Source organism: Palaemon carinicauda, chromosome 9, assembly GCF_036898095.1.
Source record: "Palaemon carinicauda isolate YSFRI2023 chromosome 9, ASM3689809v2, whole genome shotgun sequence".
Taxonomy (NCBI): domain Eukaryota; kingdom Metazoa; phylum Arthropoda; class Malacostraca; order Decapoda; family Palaemonidae; genus Palaemon; species Palaemon carinicauda.
This window is the reverse complement of record NC_090733.1, coordinates 116,284,006-116,301,392: the sequence shown is the minus strand read 5'-3', so window position 1 is coordinate 116,301,392 and position 17,387 is coordinate 116,284,006. Positions and strand designations below refer to the sequence as shown.

The 17,387-nt window shown below is 38.3% G+C and overlaps 1 protein-coding gene across 1 annotated transcript in view; it reads left to right on the top strand.

Moving 5' to 3' along the window:
• Positions 1-16,954, top strand: part of LOC137647079 (prostaglandin E2 receptor EP4 subtype-like) — a 552,101-nt gene extending 535,147 nt beyond the window's left edge. The window contains exon 10 of the mRNA XM_068380247.1: positions 15,043-16,954. Within this exon, the coding sequence (XP_068236348.1) occupies positions 15,043-15,720 (678 nt within the window). The 3' untranslated portion in view covers positions 15,721-16,954. The remainder of the gene's footprint in view (positions 1-15,042) is intronic.
• Positions 16,955-17,387: the final 433 nt, after the last annotated feature.

Below are 17,387 nucleotides of genomic sequence, written 5' to 3'. Positions count from 1 at the left end.
AAAGGATGGTTCGCGAAGTTTCAGAAACACTTCGCCCTGAAAAGCGTTTCCCTGCATGGGGAGTCTGCTTCCGCTGACACTGCCGCTGCTGAAACTTACGTGAACCAGACTTTCAAGAACATTATCGCTGAAGGTGGATACAAGCCGGAACAAGTGTTTAATATGGATGAAACCGGCTTGTTTTGGAAGAGAATGCCGTCGCGAACTTTCCTGTTCAAAGAGGAAGCCAAAGCCTCTGGCTTTAAGGCATTCAAGGATCGCGTTACCCTCGTGATGTGTGGCAATGCTGCTGGATTTTTGTTAAAGCCGGGGCTTATTTATAAGTCGAAAAATCCTCGCGCTTTGAAAAATAAAAATAAGAATCTCCTTCCCGTGTACTGGATGCATAATCAAAAAGCATGGATTACGAAGATGCTGACCTCCAACTGGTTCCACCAGTGTTTCATCCCGCAAGTCCATGAATATCTCTTAGAGAAGGGCTTGCCATTCAAGATCCTTCTCCTTATGGATAACGCTGGTGGACACGCAACTGACCTGTCGCGTGAGGGCGTTCAGGTTGAGTTCCTGCCACCCAACACCACGTCATTAATTCAACCGATGGACCAGGGGGTTATCAGGGCGTTCAAGGCCCTCTACACGAAGAATACCTTGGCGGACCTCGTTGCGTGTGTGGATGCTGCCCAAGATGACGAGGATGAAGATTTCAACTTGAAGGCGTACTGGCGGCAGTACACCATAGCCACGTGCCTGCAGAATATTCAAAAGGCACTTCAAGAGATGAAACCTGCAACCGTAAATGCGAGCTGGAAGAAGCTGTGGCCCGATATTGTTTACGACGACAAGGGATTTACTCCGTCGGAAATCCAACACTCTGCAATACGGAAATCTGTGCAGTTGGCTGCCATAATTGGAGGTGACGGGTTTGGCGACATGACGACTGAAGACGTCGACGAGTTGTTGGACTGCCATTCCCAGCCCCTAACTGACGCAGACCTCGAAGACCTGACGAAATCGGCAAGTGAGGAAGAGAGTGAGGGTACCCAGGAAGAGACCCAAGAAAATGTCGAAGAAACGGGCTTAACATTAGAACGGCTTGCCAAGTTCTGCAACCATATGAAGGAGGCGAAAGAAATGTTACAAGAGTGGGACGAGGATATGGTTCGCTCGATGCAATTCTCAAATAAGGTCGATGACATCATGACTCCCTACAGGATGCTCTTGGATCGAAAAAAGAAGCAGCGGCAACAACTTCCGATCACAATGTTCTTCCAGCCTCGCAAAAAAGAGCCAGTTCCTCCTGCTAGTACGCCTTCGGAAGAAATTGAAGAAGTTGAAGAGGTGTCCCAGGAAAAGACACCTCCGTCTGAAGAGACGTAAAATACTATCATTGACTGCACAGTAGAACACATCATCAGCTTCATCATCATCATTTCTACTGTGCAGCAAATTCATCGCCATCGTCATTCAAGTTTTCTTGAACTTCTTTCGTGGTGAGTACAGTAACAATCTTTATTTTTTACTTTAACCTGTTTTATAGTTTAGTAATGTACGTACTGTATGCATTAAGTTAAAGGGAAGGTTTTAAAAGTCTACATGTTGTAACCTATCATATTTTTTTTGTTTAAAATTTACATTTACGTACGTAAAACAATCTCTCTCTCTCTCTCTCTCTCTCTCTCTCTCTCTCTCTCTCTCTCTCTCTCTCTCTCTCTCTCTCTCAAATTGTTTTCCTGCTTTGCTACGTACAAGTACTGTATAATTTATATTTGTAAGGTAACATATTTTGTAAATGCTTTTACTGTAAATACTGTATGTACTGTATCATTATTTATCACTATCATCATGCGCGTTAAATACCTTGTTTGTTCTGAGCGTGGTTGTTTACTGAGCGTAGCCTACACGCCGTCGTTTCAGGCGGCGTCATAAAGAAAAAGATTTCATTTGGAAGTCCTAAGAAAAATACGTAAACTAAAACATTGGTAATAAAAAAATCAACATACAGTACTGTATAATCAATATAATCGATGCAAAAACTAACCTATACGTACATATATGTGTACACTAAATGAGTTTGTTTCTTCATTATGATCAGAGATGAACGTAAACAAAACATTGGTTGCCATTTTTTATCGTGCTTTTTAGGTGTTTAGGAAACACATGATATAAAATCGCCTTTAATATTTGTGCCTGTTTTAGTTTAGGGTACTGTAGTACATGCATTAAGTGTTCTGTACATTAAAGGGTAGTTTGTTAACAGTACTACGTACAAGGGAAGGTTTTAAAAGTCCGAATATACATGTTAAATAAATAGGTAAATATGCTGTCACTACTTCGCGGATTTTCACCTATCGCGCCCGCGTCTGGAACCTATCTACCGCGATAAACGAGGGTTCACTGTATTCCTTCAACACTTGTCCACATGCACAACCCCCACCTGGGTGTGACTACTGTTCTTCTGCCAGAGGGATGGGGAGAGCTCAACGTGACCAGAACAAAAAATTTATATATAGTGTATTTATATACTGTATATAAGTCAGACACATGCTTTTATTATATAAGGGGACATGGTGTTCAGAGGTAGAGCTGCATTGGAGCCAGTAAGACCATTTTTATATTATGCATTACATCATGTTAATCTCAGATATCATTTGCAGAATCAGATTTTTACTGCATGATGGTCACTTTATTGTACTGTACACGTGCATATTATCATATGAAAACATTTACTATATATTTTCATTTTAGTGAAAACCAGTGTAATAGGTAGCAGATTGACCAGGGCACCATCCACCTGTTGAGATACTACAGCTAGAGAGTTGTTATGTCTTTTGACTAGCCAGAAAGTACTGCATTGGATCCTTCTCTCTGGTTACGGCTCATTTTTCCTCTGCCTACACTTACAGTGAATAGACTGGCCTATTCTTTCCACATTCTCTTCGGTCGTCATACACCAGACAGCACTGAGATTACCAAACAATTCTTCTTTGCTCAAGGGGTTAACAACTGCACCATAATCTTTCAGTGGCTACTTTCCTCTTCGTAAAGGTAGAAGGGACTCTTTAGCTATAATAAGGAGCTCTTCTAGGAGAAGGACACGCCAAAATCAAACCATTGTTCTCAAGTCTTGGGTAGTGCCATAGTCTCTGTACCATGGTCTTCCATTGTCTTGGGGTAGAGTTCTCTTGCTTGAGATGCTCTGGCACCATATTCTCTCTTTTTTTCTCATCCTCTTTGTATTTTTTCATTTTTTTATAGTTTATATATGAAAGATCTATATTATTTTAATGTTACTGATCTTGAAATATTTTATTTTAATTTTTAATTACTTCTCGTAGTTTATTTCCTTTCTTCACTGGGTTATTTTTCTCTGTTTGAGCTCTTGGGCTTATAACATTCTGCTTTTCCAACTAGCGTTCTAGCCTAGCTAATAATAATAATGATAATAATAATAATAATAATAATAATAATGGTGTAAGTCTTACTTACACATTTGTTCCTACACGAATACAAACCTTCGTTCTTTACATAGGTGAAGATAACAGCGCAAGCTGATGTACGGCCATAAAAACTTTTAACAAGGTGCCAACAACCTTACTGGCTGTTACTACTGGTAGCAGCTGGTAAGTAGACAGGGCCTAAGCTCCAACTGCCAGTTACTACCAACTACTTCTTAAAAAGTTTAAATAGCTGTTCTAGCTTTGCTGAAGTCATACTCATTTTAAAGAGGTCAGGTTTGTAGTTAGAAAAAATAAAAATTACTGTACTATATAAATGTAGGATTTTAACCCTACGCTCTGGTTAAACTAATGCAATGGTCATTAATAAGTTTACAGTATAATATATATTCCCAAACCTGTACTTTATATTTGGGATGGATAATGATAAATCTTACTTATTTTGGATTATCATTAGCACTGATTTTGCATATGCTAGCAAATATATAAAGGCTTATTAAAATCAATTTCTTGCCTGCAAAGTATTTTGATGCTACCTTAAGTAACTTTCGCAATACTGTTTTCTATCCATAGCAATAGGCTAAGGTAAACCCTCATATATTTATTTTGAAAGTGGTTGGAAACGAGCAATGTGCATGATTGTTAACTTTTTTTTCAGCAAAGCTTCAGGCATGGCCAATGTAAAGAAACCAAAGTTTTTTCATTATTTGTGGAAATCTTTTGGCTGCAACTTTTGCCTAGAAACAAATTTGAAGTAGATGCTGTATTGTAAAAATACAGGTTACACTGTTTAAATTTGCCAATTAGACTGGTGAGTCCCACTTAGTTCCTATAATAAAATTAATGAATAATTTCATATCTGGGTTTTGTAAAATGCTTGCATTACCTTTAGGGGTATACACTGATGTAAAAGAATGTAGCATATTTGACTAGAAGTGATACTGATTTGGTGTATTTTAATTAATTTTCATCCTTTTACATCATGTGAATATGTAGCTGAGATGATACGTGTAATGGCTTTTATCGTAGAATAATTTTGCCGAGATCTTTTTCCTGCATATGTAGAGAGAACTTTAGTGTAATGAATCTAAGTATAACTGCAATGTTCTATTGCTGAAGTGCTGTAGAAATAAAAATTCAGATTGAACATTTTCAGGTGGCTGTTACTGTAATTTTTAGTTGGTCTTGCAAGTGTGCGTAATACCCTACCTGTACAGGCACGATTTTTTTTCTGTCGGTTTTTTCTTAAATTATAATTGCTGTAACACATGTATAATTTTCTTTTGTTTCCCCTTCTACAAAATACCTAATAGCTTTTGTCAGTCCCCTCCTCTACATGAAAATGATAATAGAAATAAAATGTTACTAAGGACCCACAGTCAATTTGTTTTATAGATAATGCCTAATTTAAAAACCGATTACACACAATACATGTACTGAATATAGTATATTATTCATAGAGACCCCTAAAGCATCTTAATTTGAGACTTACTGATATTATTTCATTACACCATAGAAATTCTGCACACTGCAGAATACTGTAATTCAATTGTACGTTCCTTGTCCACAAAAAAGGGATTTTGACGAAGGAAAAATCTATTTCTGGGGAGAGACCTGTGACGCCCGGCGAAAAAGTCCTTCTTTGTACTTTTTCTGATATAAATCTTCCAAATATACCAGAGAAAATTAAAAGCATGGAATGCAGAGGTTACAACCCTCGCGCGAGCACCTTGTTGGTGTCGTATATCTAACAAGGGCGTTTGTAAAACACTATTCACAGGCTGTCTTCCATTTAGATAATCCCTTCATCAAAGGGGGAGGGCCGTGACAGGCCCTAGAGAATACAGTTGGGTTACCCTACCGACACCTACCACTCGCGTTCACCAGGTCATCCTTCTGCAAGAACATATGGCTTGGCAAGGAAAGGGTGGGTCCGTACAAAAATAATCGGGAAGGGTTTCGCCGGGCGTCACAGGTCTCTCCCCAGAAATAGATTTTTCCTTCGTCAAAATCCCTTTTCTGGGTCGACCTGTGACGGCCGGCGAAAAAGTACCAGAGAATGCCTTCCAAGCCCAATAAATTAATAACATAATGAGGAGAATACAATCACCATGTACGACAATACTATGATATAATAAAGTAATCGTCCAATTACCAACCAGCCAAATGACATAGGGAACGTAAGGTTAAATAATAATGACGACAAGGAACCAACTGAGTGTCGAATCACAAAAGGCATCAAACCTTACAAGTCTAAGTATATCTAAACATTAAAGGAACGGTAACTACAATAACAGTTAAACCATAGGAATTAAACATGGCAAATATCATAGGGCTAACGAACTACCAAGGAGAGCGGCGACGTGGTGTGAGTGGCGGGTAGGAGGGAGAAGAGAAGAGATGGAAGAAAGGAAGAAGAGGAGATTAATGGGGAGGGATAAGGCTCCCCTCTGCCATCGTCGGCATTTAAGGGCCTGTAAGATCTTTAGATATTGGCGTTTGACAACCATAGGGGATTTCCAACCCGTATATTTTTTAAAATCATCAAAGTCCCTGTTCTGGAAATCATTGTTGGAGGCATCTACTGTCCGTATATCATGAGCCTGGGGAAATGATTCCGGATTAGTATGTTTAATGAAGTAGAGGATTTGTTGCCTGATACCGTGAATGGAAATAGTACCTCCTTGTTCCCTGATAACCAAGGGGCCAGACGAGCGGGTGGCAGTTCTAGCTAAAAAGGGGCTTGAGAGTGTGACTGTACACGGAGAAAAATCCTGGGGATGAAGAATAATCTTCCGAGGGGAGCACCTATTTTGCGGATCCTCATTTTTTAGCTAGGAAAGCTTTGTCTGGAAAAGGAGTACTTCGGCTGAAGGGAGGAAATCTATGTTTTCCGGGTTTCGTGAGAGAGCTGCTAGTTCTGATGTTCCATCACCTGAGGCCATAGCCGTTAGAAATAAAGTCTTCGTAAGAAGAGTGATATAAGAGCAGGATTCATTGTCCGTGTCCATCGCAAGTTTGAGAACACCGTTCAGAGACCAAGAGTCCTTTTGTGGCCGAACCGAAGGTCGAAGCCTAGCACATGTTTTTGGGGTTGATGAGAAATAGGAATCAGCTAGGTTAATGTTGAACCCAACAAGGAAGATCTTCTTCAAAGCTGACTTGATGGTAGTTAAAGTGCTAACTGTTAGGCCTTTGTCAAATAGGAACCTCAAGAAAGAGATGGCTAAATGCGGGGACATACGAGTATGGTCTGCACTCTTAGGGGACCTACTAGTTGTTAACGGCCGAATCATATTGGCGAATTGTCGAGTCCCTTTTGTCCCATTCGATGAAAAGATCGTTTTCCGGTTCAATGTTCGCATCTCTACGAGCTGCCAACTTCCTGTAGTCCACAAAGTTAGAGTTTTGGCTATCCTTGAGTAATCTGACACAGTGAGTTTGGATACTCGGGTCAGTTTGAGGAACGGGATCCGGATGGGACTGAGTTTCAACTCGAGGAGGAGAGGAAACCAACTGTTCTTGGCCAGTGAGGTGGTACTAAAGCCACTGCGCCCCGGAAGGAGCGTAGTTTGTGTAAAAGTTTTTAGAAGATTCCCTGGGGGAGATAGGGAAATCTTCTAATGGTTCCAATCCCGGGGTAATGCGTCCATGGCATAAGCCCGAGGGTCCAGGGTTGGGGTCACATAACAAGGAAGTTAGTGATTCATCTGAGTTGCGAATAGATCTACCTGGAGGCCTGGAACGAGCCTGAGTATCCACCGGAATGAAATTATGTCTAGAGACCATTCTGACTCCAGTGGATCCGTCCTGGATAGTGAGTCCGCTCTCACATTCTGGCCTCCCGCTAGGTGAGGTGCTGACAGGAACCAGTTCTCTTCTGTTGCCCAGGCGAAGATAGTGACCAGGATCTGATTCAGGTTGGGTGACTTGGATCCTCCCCTGTTGACGTAGTGTACTGCGTCTGTGCTGTCTGACACTACTCTGATGTGGGTCGACCTCGGAGGAGAGTCTCTCTTCAGGGTCAAGAACACTGCCATGGCTTTGAGAACAATGATATGGGACTGTTTCATGGAGAGTGACCAAGAACCTGAAACATCTGATGTTCGGAGTAATCCCCCCCATCCACTTAAGAGACGCGGCTGTATGGAATGTCACTTGTGGAGGTGGGAATTGTAGAGGAACCGATTTGGAGAGGTCCTTCGGTTCGGACCATGGGCGTAGTCTCATTTTCAAGACAGAGGGGATCTTCGAGACCATGTCTCTTATAGGTACTGTAGCTCTCTTTCTCCAAACTCGATTGATGTCTTTGAGTTTGGCTTTTATTAGGAGATCTGTTACTGAAGTGAATTGGAAAAGTCCGAGGATACTTTCTAAGGCTCTTCGGACACCTGTTTGTGTTTGAGAAAATTTTTTGATCTTGGAAACTATTCCTCTTACCTTTTGGAAGGGAGAGACAATGTGTGCTTCGAAAGGTCCCACTGAATGGCTAACCATTCTAAGCGGCCTGATGGTTGCAGGCGAGATTTTTTGGAGATTGACCCGAAATCACAGGTTGTCGAGAAATTGAAGTACTGTAATTCCTTCGTAGCTCTGTTGCCTTCTATGACCGGCCGGGCCCAAATGAGCCAACCGGCCAGATAAGCAATGATCTGTATCTCTTGGTTCCTGAGTTGTTCTAACACTCTCTCTCCCAGTTTCGTGAATATCCTGGGATCAATGTCGAGGCCAAAGGGCATGTCTTGAACACAAAGGCTTTCCTGCTTAGGCGGAAACCCAGATAAGAAGAGAAGTTTCGAGCTATAGGCGCAAGATAATAGTCGTCGGTAAGATCGACAGAGGTGGTGACGGTCCTACGGGGAAGTAAGGTCCGTACCTGAGAGATAGTCAACATCCGGACTTGTCGCAGAGAATGTAAGAGTTTAGCTTGACAAGTCCAGGTCCACTCTCAATGCCGACAAGCCTTTCTTCGGAATCGTGAACAGGTGGCTTTGGAACTCCAGTGATCGATCCCGTTTGATTGCTTCTTCTTGAGTAACCCTGTGGTGTACTCTTTCAGGATGGGAGTGGATTTCTGGGAGAAGGTCACTGGTGGAGGAGGAGGACCTTGTGGCCATTTTCACCTCAAACTTTTAGAGATTATGCTATGAGCCCACAGACCGAAGGTCCAATGGTCTCGAAAATGGTAAAGTCTACCCCCTACCGGGACCACCGCGTTGTGAGGGGTTGAATCTAGGTACTTTCCTTCTCCGAGCCCCCTTTTTCCTAGGTCCGTCTCGATGGCGAGACTGTCTTCTACTCCTGTAGCTTCCTCTCTGGTGTCCACGAGAGGAGCCTGAGGGTTCGGATATAGGACTGTATGCAGGTAAAACATCCCAACGGGGTTGGGCTGTGTACCTGGGGAATCAGTGAGGTAGACCACCTGATGAGGAGGATTTGGATGCATAGACGTCGAATCAGAGGAAGGCTGTGATGACGAGTGGGTAACCGACTATCGATTCCTGTCTGATAGAGGCCTCAGACAGAACGTATTTCCCACAACTAACCCGATCAGACCATCAAACGTGTAGGTCGAATTGGAAGGGCAGATCTTGGAATTATCGTACCCCCCAGACTGACAACATCCTGGTCCAGACAGATCGGGCCTGCCCTTTAGGAAATAATACTGTTACCTTAGGTACCTTGTCTAACCTAACCATGGCAATCTCTTTCAATCGAACGAATCCGTTGAACGGGAATTCTAGTACCTGGGAGTAAAATCTAGGTCCCCCAGAGGGAGGACGTCTATGCCATCCAGATTTATGGTACCATCTATATATGGAACATGTAAGGCAAATCTCTATGCGTTGTTTTTATCGAAGGAGGTTACAGTGAACCCTCGTTTATCGCGGTAGATAGGTTCCAGTCGCGGCCGCGATAGGTGAAAATCCGCGAAGTAGTGACACCATATTTACCTATTTATTCAACATGTATATTCAGACTTTTAAAACCTTCCCTTGTACGTAGTACTGTTAACAAACTACCCTTTAATGTACAGAACACTTAATGCATGTACTACAGTACCCTAAACTAAAACAGGCACAAATATTAAAGGTGATTTTATATCATGCATTTCCTAAACACGCTAAAAAGCACGATAAAAATGGCAACCAATGTTTTCTTTACATTTATCTCTGATCATAATGAAGAAACAAACTGGAGGTAGAGCTTTGCTTATTACCCAGACATATTTCCCATACTTTTCCCTTAGAACTACATCACATCTTCCTACTTTATATATATATATATATATATATATATATATATATATATATATATATATATATATATATATATATATATATATATATATATATATATATATATATATATATATATATATATATATATATATATATATATATATATATATATATATATGTATGTATATATATATATATATATATATATATATATATATATGTATGTATATATATATATATATATATATATATATATATATATATATATATATATATATATATATATATATATATATATATATATATGTATATATATATATATATATATATATATATATATATATATATATATATATATATATATATATATATATATATGTATGTATATATATATATATATATATATATATATATATATATATATATATGTATATATATATATATATATATATATATATATATATATATATATATATATATATATATATATATGTGTGTGTGTGTGTGTGTGTGTGTGTGTGTGTATATATATATATATATATATATATATATATATATATATATATATATATATATATATATATATATATATATATATATATATATATATATATATATATTTATATGTATACACATATACATACCTACATATATACATAAATACATGCATACATATATATATATATATATATATATATAAATATATATATATATATATATATATATATCTATATATATATTACTGTATATATATGGGTTATGGAAAAAATCCGCGAAGTGGTGAATCCGCGATGGTCGAACCGCGAAGTAGCGAGGGTTCACTGTACTTCGATATGCCTGGGGCTGTAGGGGGAAACTTCCGAGTTCCTGAACGGATCCGACTCACCACCATACTTTTGAGCTCCGTCATAGCCCCTTGGTTTTCCCTAGAATGTGTTGCTTTTAGCAGTCACGGTTTATGCAGGGTAACATGAACATCAGGATCCATTAAGGGTCCTAGGTCGGTGACGTAGGTAATTGCAAAGCTGAAGGCTCAAAACTCATCCCCACCTACCTGCCCGTCCATGGGGTCGTCGTCCAACCTTAGAGAGGACACTCTGAGGAGATAGGGACCTCTAGATGGAGCATTTCTTCCCAACCTTGATACCCAAGGGCGGAGAGCCTCTCTTGCAGGCCAGAGAGATTCATCATCATCCTGAAGGGAACCATGTAGGCGAACCTTCTGTAACAGAAAGGGGACATAAGTCTGGATGTTCCTTGAACTTTGGTTAGTGATCCTATTCACAGGCTGGGATCAGCTGTATAACTCATAAAAATAAATTTTAAAGAATAGTCATTTAATGTACTATCTTTTGGGGTATAGTTCGACACTTGTATTCATGAAATGTGACACTGTTGGCGCATCCGCCACAGGTTGGCCACCCCAGACTCAGACGTTCAGAACCGGGTCTAACATTATTTACTGGCTATTAGTATTCTATTGATTCATCTGTTCACTGACCAGAGTTTCAAGGAACAGTAGATAGCCTCTCATGGCATGGTTAGTCTCGACCCGGCCCTTCATTAGAAGGGGCCAACGTTCGGTTCCCAGTACTGAGTGGAAACTTATTTCTATTTGAACACTATGTTGTATGGATATTTATTCATATTTAGGCATAGTTAGAATTGAATATGCATAAATATAGGCATAATCAATTTATTTCTATTTGAACACGATGTTGTATGAATATTTATTCATATTTAGGTATAGTTAGAATTGAATATGCACAAATATAGGCACAATCAATTTATTTCTATTTGAACACTATGTTGTATGGATATTCATTCATATTTAGGCATAGTTAGAATTGAAAATGCATAAATATAGGCATAATCAATTTATTTCTATTTGAACACGATGTTGTATGGATATTTATCCATATTTATACATAGTTAGAATTAAATATATGCATAAATATAGGCATAGTTATGTTCATATATTTTTATTAGGACTTTCAAGAATAGCTAATGAATATTACCAACGCAAATTCAAAGTGTCATTAAAGTAAGTACAGTTTACTTTGTATTCATGTTAAATCCTTTCCTTTACAGCAAAACAAGAGATTGGCCACCCGTGGTTTGAGTGATCTCTGTCTGTACCGGAGCTCCGGTAACAATCCCCGGTACAAAGGTCCGTCATAGTGACAACGTAAACACCAGAGGAAAACTAATATTAACCTCAATGCTGATCGCCTGTACGATATCCGGTTAAGCCGGAGATTCGATGAAAAGGATCGTAATAACGATATTGTGATTATTCATGAAAAGGGGTTCATACCCTGATTCTGATCGTCTGATTGATCTCTGTTTGTAACGGAGAACTAGTGACAAAGGTCCGTCATCGTGAAAACGTGATCCTCAGCGGTACGATAACATTCTCTAATACTGAATGTTTGTGTTATCTCCAGTGAAGCCGGAGATTCGATGAAAAAAGGGACCGTAATAATGAAACTGTGAAGTCTTCATCGGTATCACATTGTTAACTCCGGTTCTGGCCGTCTGCTTGATCTCTGTTTGTACCGGAGATCCGGTAGCAAAGGCCCGTCACCGTGATATCGTGACCGTCCCCGGTACGATAACATTAACCTCAATGAATGATTGTGTTATCTCCCGTGAAGCCGGCTATAACGGTGTAATTATGATCAAACATGACAAAGGTTCGTGTGTAAAAGGCTTCAGCCGGAGTCCGAGTGCCGGATTTCACCGTTGCACTCCAAAAATCTTCTCCTGTACGTTAACTAGTTCTCACCCAATGAGTATCCATTATAGCGGAGCATAACTCAAGGCGGAGCTAAGCATAACTCAAGGCGGAGCTAAGGGTGTCGGTATAAAACGACCCCAATTAATGACTCATACACTAACGTACCTATTAATAGTGTTAGCTATATTAACAGTAACCACATCAATAAAAACGTTTATAATATTAAACGTACTATCATCAGCTCTGATACTAAGAGGAGGCCTGAATAACTCGTGATCGTATAAAAACGGAGAACGGGAAATTCACCTCTCTTACTCGAGCTAACAAAGAAAACGAGAGAAGGGATAACTCATATCTGTAGAACAGGGAACGAGCAGTCTCTGTTTTCGCTCTCAAGGTTACATAATAAAAAACTAACATCACACAATAAAACAAGAAAATTAATAAAATTGATTGCTTTTCTTAGTAATTGTAATAACCAAGAACGAAGAATAACGACAACGTAACAAATAAACAAGGATATAGTCTAAATCGAAGCCTCTGAGGCGAGTACAAACTAACAGACTAAATCGCTAAACTTTTAATTCGCTATTCTTTAAATCGCTATTCTTCGTAGGTCCAAATTGGACTTGCAAGCAAATAAATACCATAGTATAAACTAATAAAAATTAATGATAACACAAAAAGGCCATAAAACGTAAGTGATATAACCTAGATGACAGAGTACCAGATGGGCAAAAATAACTAGAATATTTACCGAAGCGAACATAACCCAAAATGGCTGCCGATACCTTGGCAGGACAATCGCTTCAAAACTAAAAACCACCATATTGGAAACAGAACAAATGCCCGGTACTGTCAAAAGCTGCCAAAACAAACTATGGTACTTAACATTGGTAAGGGTGAAGTAGCAACGTCAGTCATGTTGAATTAACGACAATCACTTCGAAAAACACTGGGCAAAACACTTATCAACTTTGCGGGCAAGTCCAAAACAGAAGGATGTCCTGGTGAGCGCGAGTGGTAGGTGTCGGTAGGGTAACCCAACTGTATTCTCTAGGGCCTGTCACGGCCCTCCCCCTTTGATGAAGGGATTATCTAAATGGAAGACAGCCTGTGAATAGTGTTTTACAAACGCCCTTGTTAGATATACGACACCAACAAGGTGCTCGCGCGAGGGTTGTAACCTCTGCATTCCATGCTTTTAATTTTCTCTGGTATATTTGGAAGATTTATATCAGAAAAAGTACAAAGAAGGACTTTTTCGCCGGCCGTCACAGGTCGACCCAGAAATGCACTTTTGGAGGTAAATTTTTTGCTTGCAGGCAGACAGAATACTCGTAAACTGGGGTACTACAGTACTGTAATGGGTTTGTAGGAATTATGTAGTTTACATATCAGATTATATCTTTCCAATAGTATAATAATTATCAGTAATGTTCAGATTTGATTTCTGTTCAGTCAGATAACATTGGTTACAGTTTTTTGTCTTACCTTGGTTAATAAACTGTACTACATTTTAATTTTTGGTGGTATCAAAACAACTCCATGAAGGATAAGAAGACTCACATTTAATAATCATTGAAGGTAAGTGTTTCATATTTAATCATCATCAAAAAATCACTGAAGGTAAGTGTTTCATATTTAATCATCATCAAAAATGTCTTTTAAATGTCATGGTTATGAAAAAAGGTTAATTCCTTGCACATTTCTTTACACTAAATGCGACCAAAAGAATAAGGGAATGGAGTTGATTATTTGATAATTCATGAGGGATACAGCAGCCATAACTACAGTATGCTACTAGTAGCATTATTTAGATTTAAACTAAATAAACTTGCTCTATTATTTGTGTGCAAATAATTTTTATGATGGTAAACCTTAATGGAGCAAATAACAATTCACATCAACTGTAATTGATAAGAGAATAAGGTGAGGACTCAAAAGACATCTATTCCTAGATCTCCAATCCTTTCAAATCATAAGGATTAATTACTTGAGTCAACAAGCAACTTTCTAATACTAACTTATTTTATGCAAACTTCACTAACAGTTATTTTGTCTTAAATATGTGGTAATACCCCCTGACTGTTAATCACCAGACTGGGGTTTGAGTCCCGCTCAAACTCGTTAGTTCTTTTGGTTGCTGCAACCTCACCATCCCTGTAAGCTAGGGATGGGGGTTTTAGTGGAACCTTTAAGTCTATCTGCCGAGTCATCAGCAGCCATTGCCTGGGCCTCCCTGGTCCTAGCTTGGGTGGAGAGGGGACTTAGGTACTGATGAAATGTATATATGGTCAGTCTCTATGGCACTGTCCTGTTTGCTAGGTCAATGTCACTGTCCCTTGCCTCTGCCATTAATGAGCAGCCATCAAACTTTTAAACAATACAATGCCTCTGTAAATAATGGTAAAATATAAAAGTACATTAGAGGTAATAAGAAATTTCTATTTCGGCTAGTTTCATGATGAGTGCATATTATATACACCACTTTATGTAGTGTACAATGATTTACATGGTGGGATGATATGCTATGTTGATTTTTACTATTTCCAGGATATAGCAGTCTGTAACCTTAGTGTATGATTTCATTTTTTTTCAACAGGTAAGGAATCCGAAAACTGTAATGGCAGTAAGCACACGGTATCCATCAATTGCCCAAGCAGTGAGAAGGAGTATGTACCCCTCCATCTCCTTCTGTCATCCTCATCAATTGATCCAATACAGTCAGAGCAATCCAACTCTGTGCAGTCACTCCATCAAAATTACATACCACAAATTCCAAACTCTGAAACATCCCCAATCCTCAAGGAAGTCTCAGAACCTTCCAGTCCAAACGGTTTTTGAAAATGAAAAAAAACTTTACAATGGAAATGTTGATACCCAGAATGAGGTCATTCACTTGAACCAGATAACAGATCATACAAAGGAAGAGACTGAATTAACTATTTTGGAAGATGAGAGTACCATGACCACTTCCGTTCCACAAAGTGATGAGGTTTCGCCTACTCTGATAGTAGGTAGATATGTAGAAAAAAGTAAATCATTGATCCCATTACCTAAAAATAGTGTATGTGGTGATAATGATGATGATGCTCATAAAATTAAAACTACTAAGCGATGGTCCTTTTGCTATGGTCAGGATGTAAAATGCTACATTTTCTGGAGGGAAAGTAATTTATTGGCGTTGGAAAGGAAATGGTTTCCACATTCATGGCACCATGTAGTGTTTCCCAGAAGAAATTGCTATAGTACTTTTCACAGAAAACAATTCAGATTGTAGATATTTTTGCATATACTACATATACAGCGGCTTTTATTTCTTGTGGGAAATTTGAGAAATGTGTGGTTAATGATAAAAGGAAATTTATATAAAAGTGTTCACGGTAGATTTATGGCATTCTATACGTATTTAGGATGTGAAAGTGTCTGTGAAGCTGCTTGGCATTCATAATATGTGCGTAGTATAAGTTGTATTGCATTACTTAACATGACAAATATCAAGAATAAAAATCTCAAAGGACAAATGTCTTCCTGTTGAAAGTGATTAAGTAATATTTTTAAAAGTCTGAAAATTTTAACAGATGTGTAAATGGACAGCTTAGGAATTTTGGAGACTTGTAATTCATGATATTAATCACAAGATAACAGATGCTTAATGAAGAATAGGGTGAGTATTTTTACATTTTTTGGATAAATCTTGCATGTAAGTACAATAGTTCAATTCGTTTTTGTACTGCATGAACTACTTTCAGGTTAACTGAATTTCTTAGGGGAGTAAAATACAGTAGAGCTGACAATCCCCATGAGTTTGTACAAACTCTGATGGATGATTAGCATAATTTGGTCAGTGACTACTGTACTCATAGCATTTTGCTATGTATACTGATATCCGTAGAGTATTTGGTGAGGAATATGCGCTGTATGTTCTTCACTAATGTGTAGTTTCTGTGGATAGAACACTAATATCATAGTGCAGTCATAATGGGATTTGTAATAAAAAGGGAAAATTACATTGTGTGGAAATTCAAGTTTGATCATTACTAAAAGTTACTAAACTTATTTTCTGAATTTAATTGATCAGACATTTCTGCTTTTAAAATTAACTATATGCTTATAAAATCACTGTTCCCTATTATACAACAGTTGACATTGTTTAAATGCATTTGGCCCCTGGACCAATAAATTTTATCTTATTTGTTGCACCACAGGTCAAGATTTGTTACGAATGGTTTCAAACTCGGTTTCATAAGTATTGCTGTGAAGACTGCATGAGTAATTTAATTTCTAAGATTATTTATGTATTCACAAAAGCTTTTTAGAAGCAACAGTGGAGGGCTTTTCGAATTTCTCCCTTCCCCCACTAATAAAAACTATAGGCAACACTGCAAATCATTTATATTATCTTTAATGCATTTTAAACTTGAACACTTTAATGAACAATTGACTCCGAATTTGCAGGTGTTTCTGATAATAATGGAGAAAATATCACTTAATCAGTTGGTTCATCAAGCTTCACTTTAAAAAAAAAAATTCTGTAAAAAGGAAAAGACCAGCTAATCAAGTTAGTAAAAGCTATTTTATTGAAGACCCAGTGTGCCATACTGTATAAGCAAAAGCCATCTTATTGAAGACCTAATGTACTTTGTGTATACAGTATTATATATGTGTTATTTGTGAATATAACCATTTTGTAATCGGTGTAATCATGACATTTATATATTAAGATATATTAGATATCCATTTTTCAGTTGCTGAATGAATTTGAGTAATGCAGGTCTCCGTGTTATATGTTCTTGTTTCTTTAGCAATATCTACCTCAAAAGGGAAGTTCTTTTCATGTGAAGCTTGTACACTTATGTTTGATTCCATGTTTGTTTATAAGCAACCTAAGAGTTTGTTGTATTACATATAATGTTACTGTGTTTTAAATTTCCAAAGTGTGATATT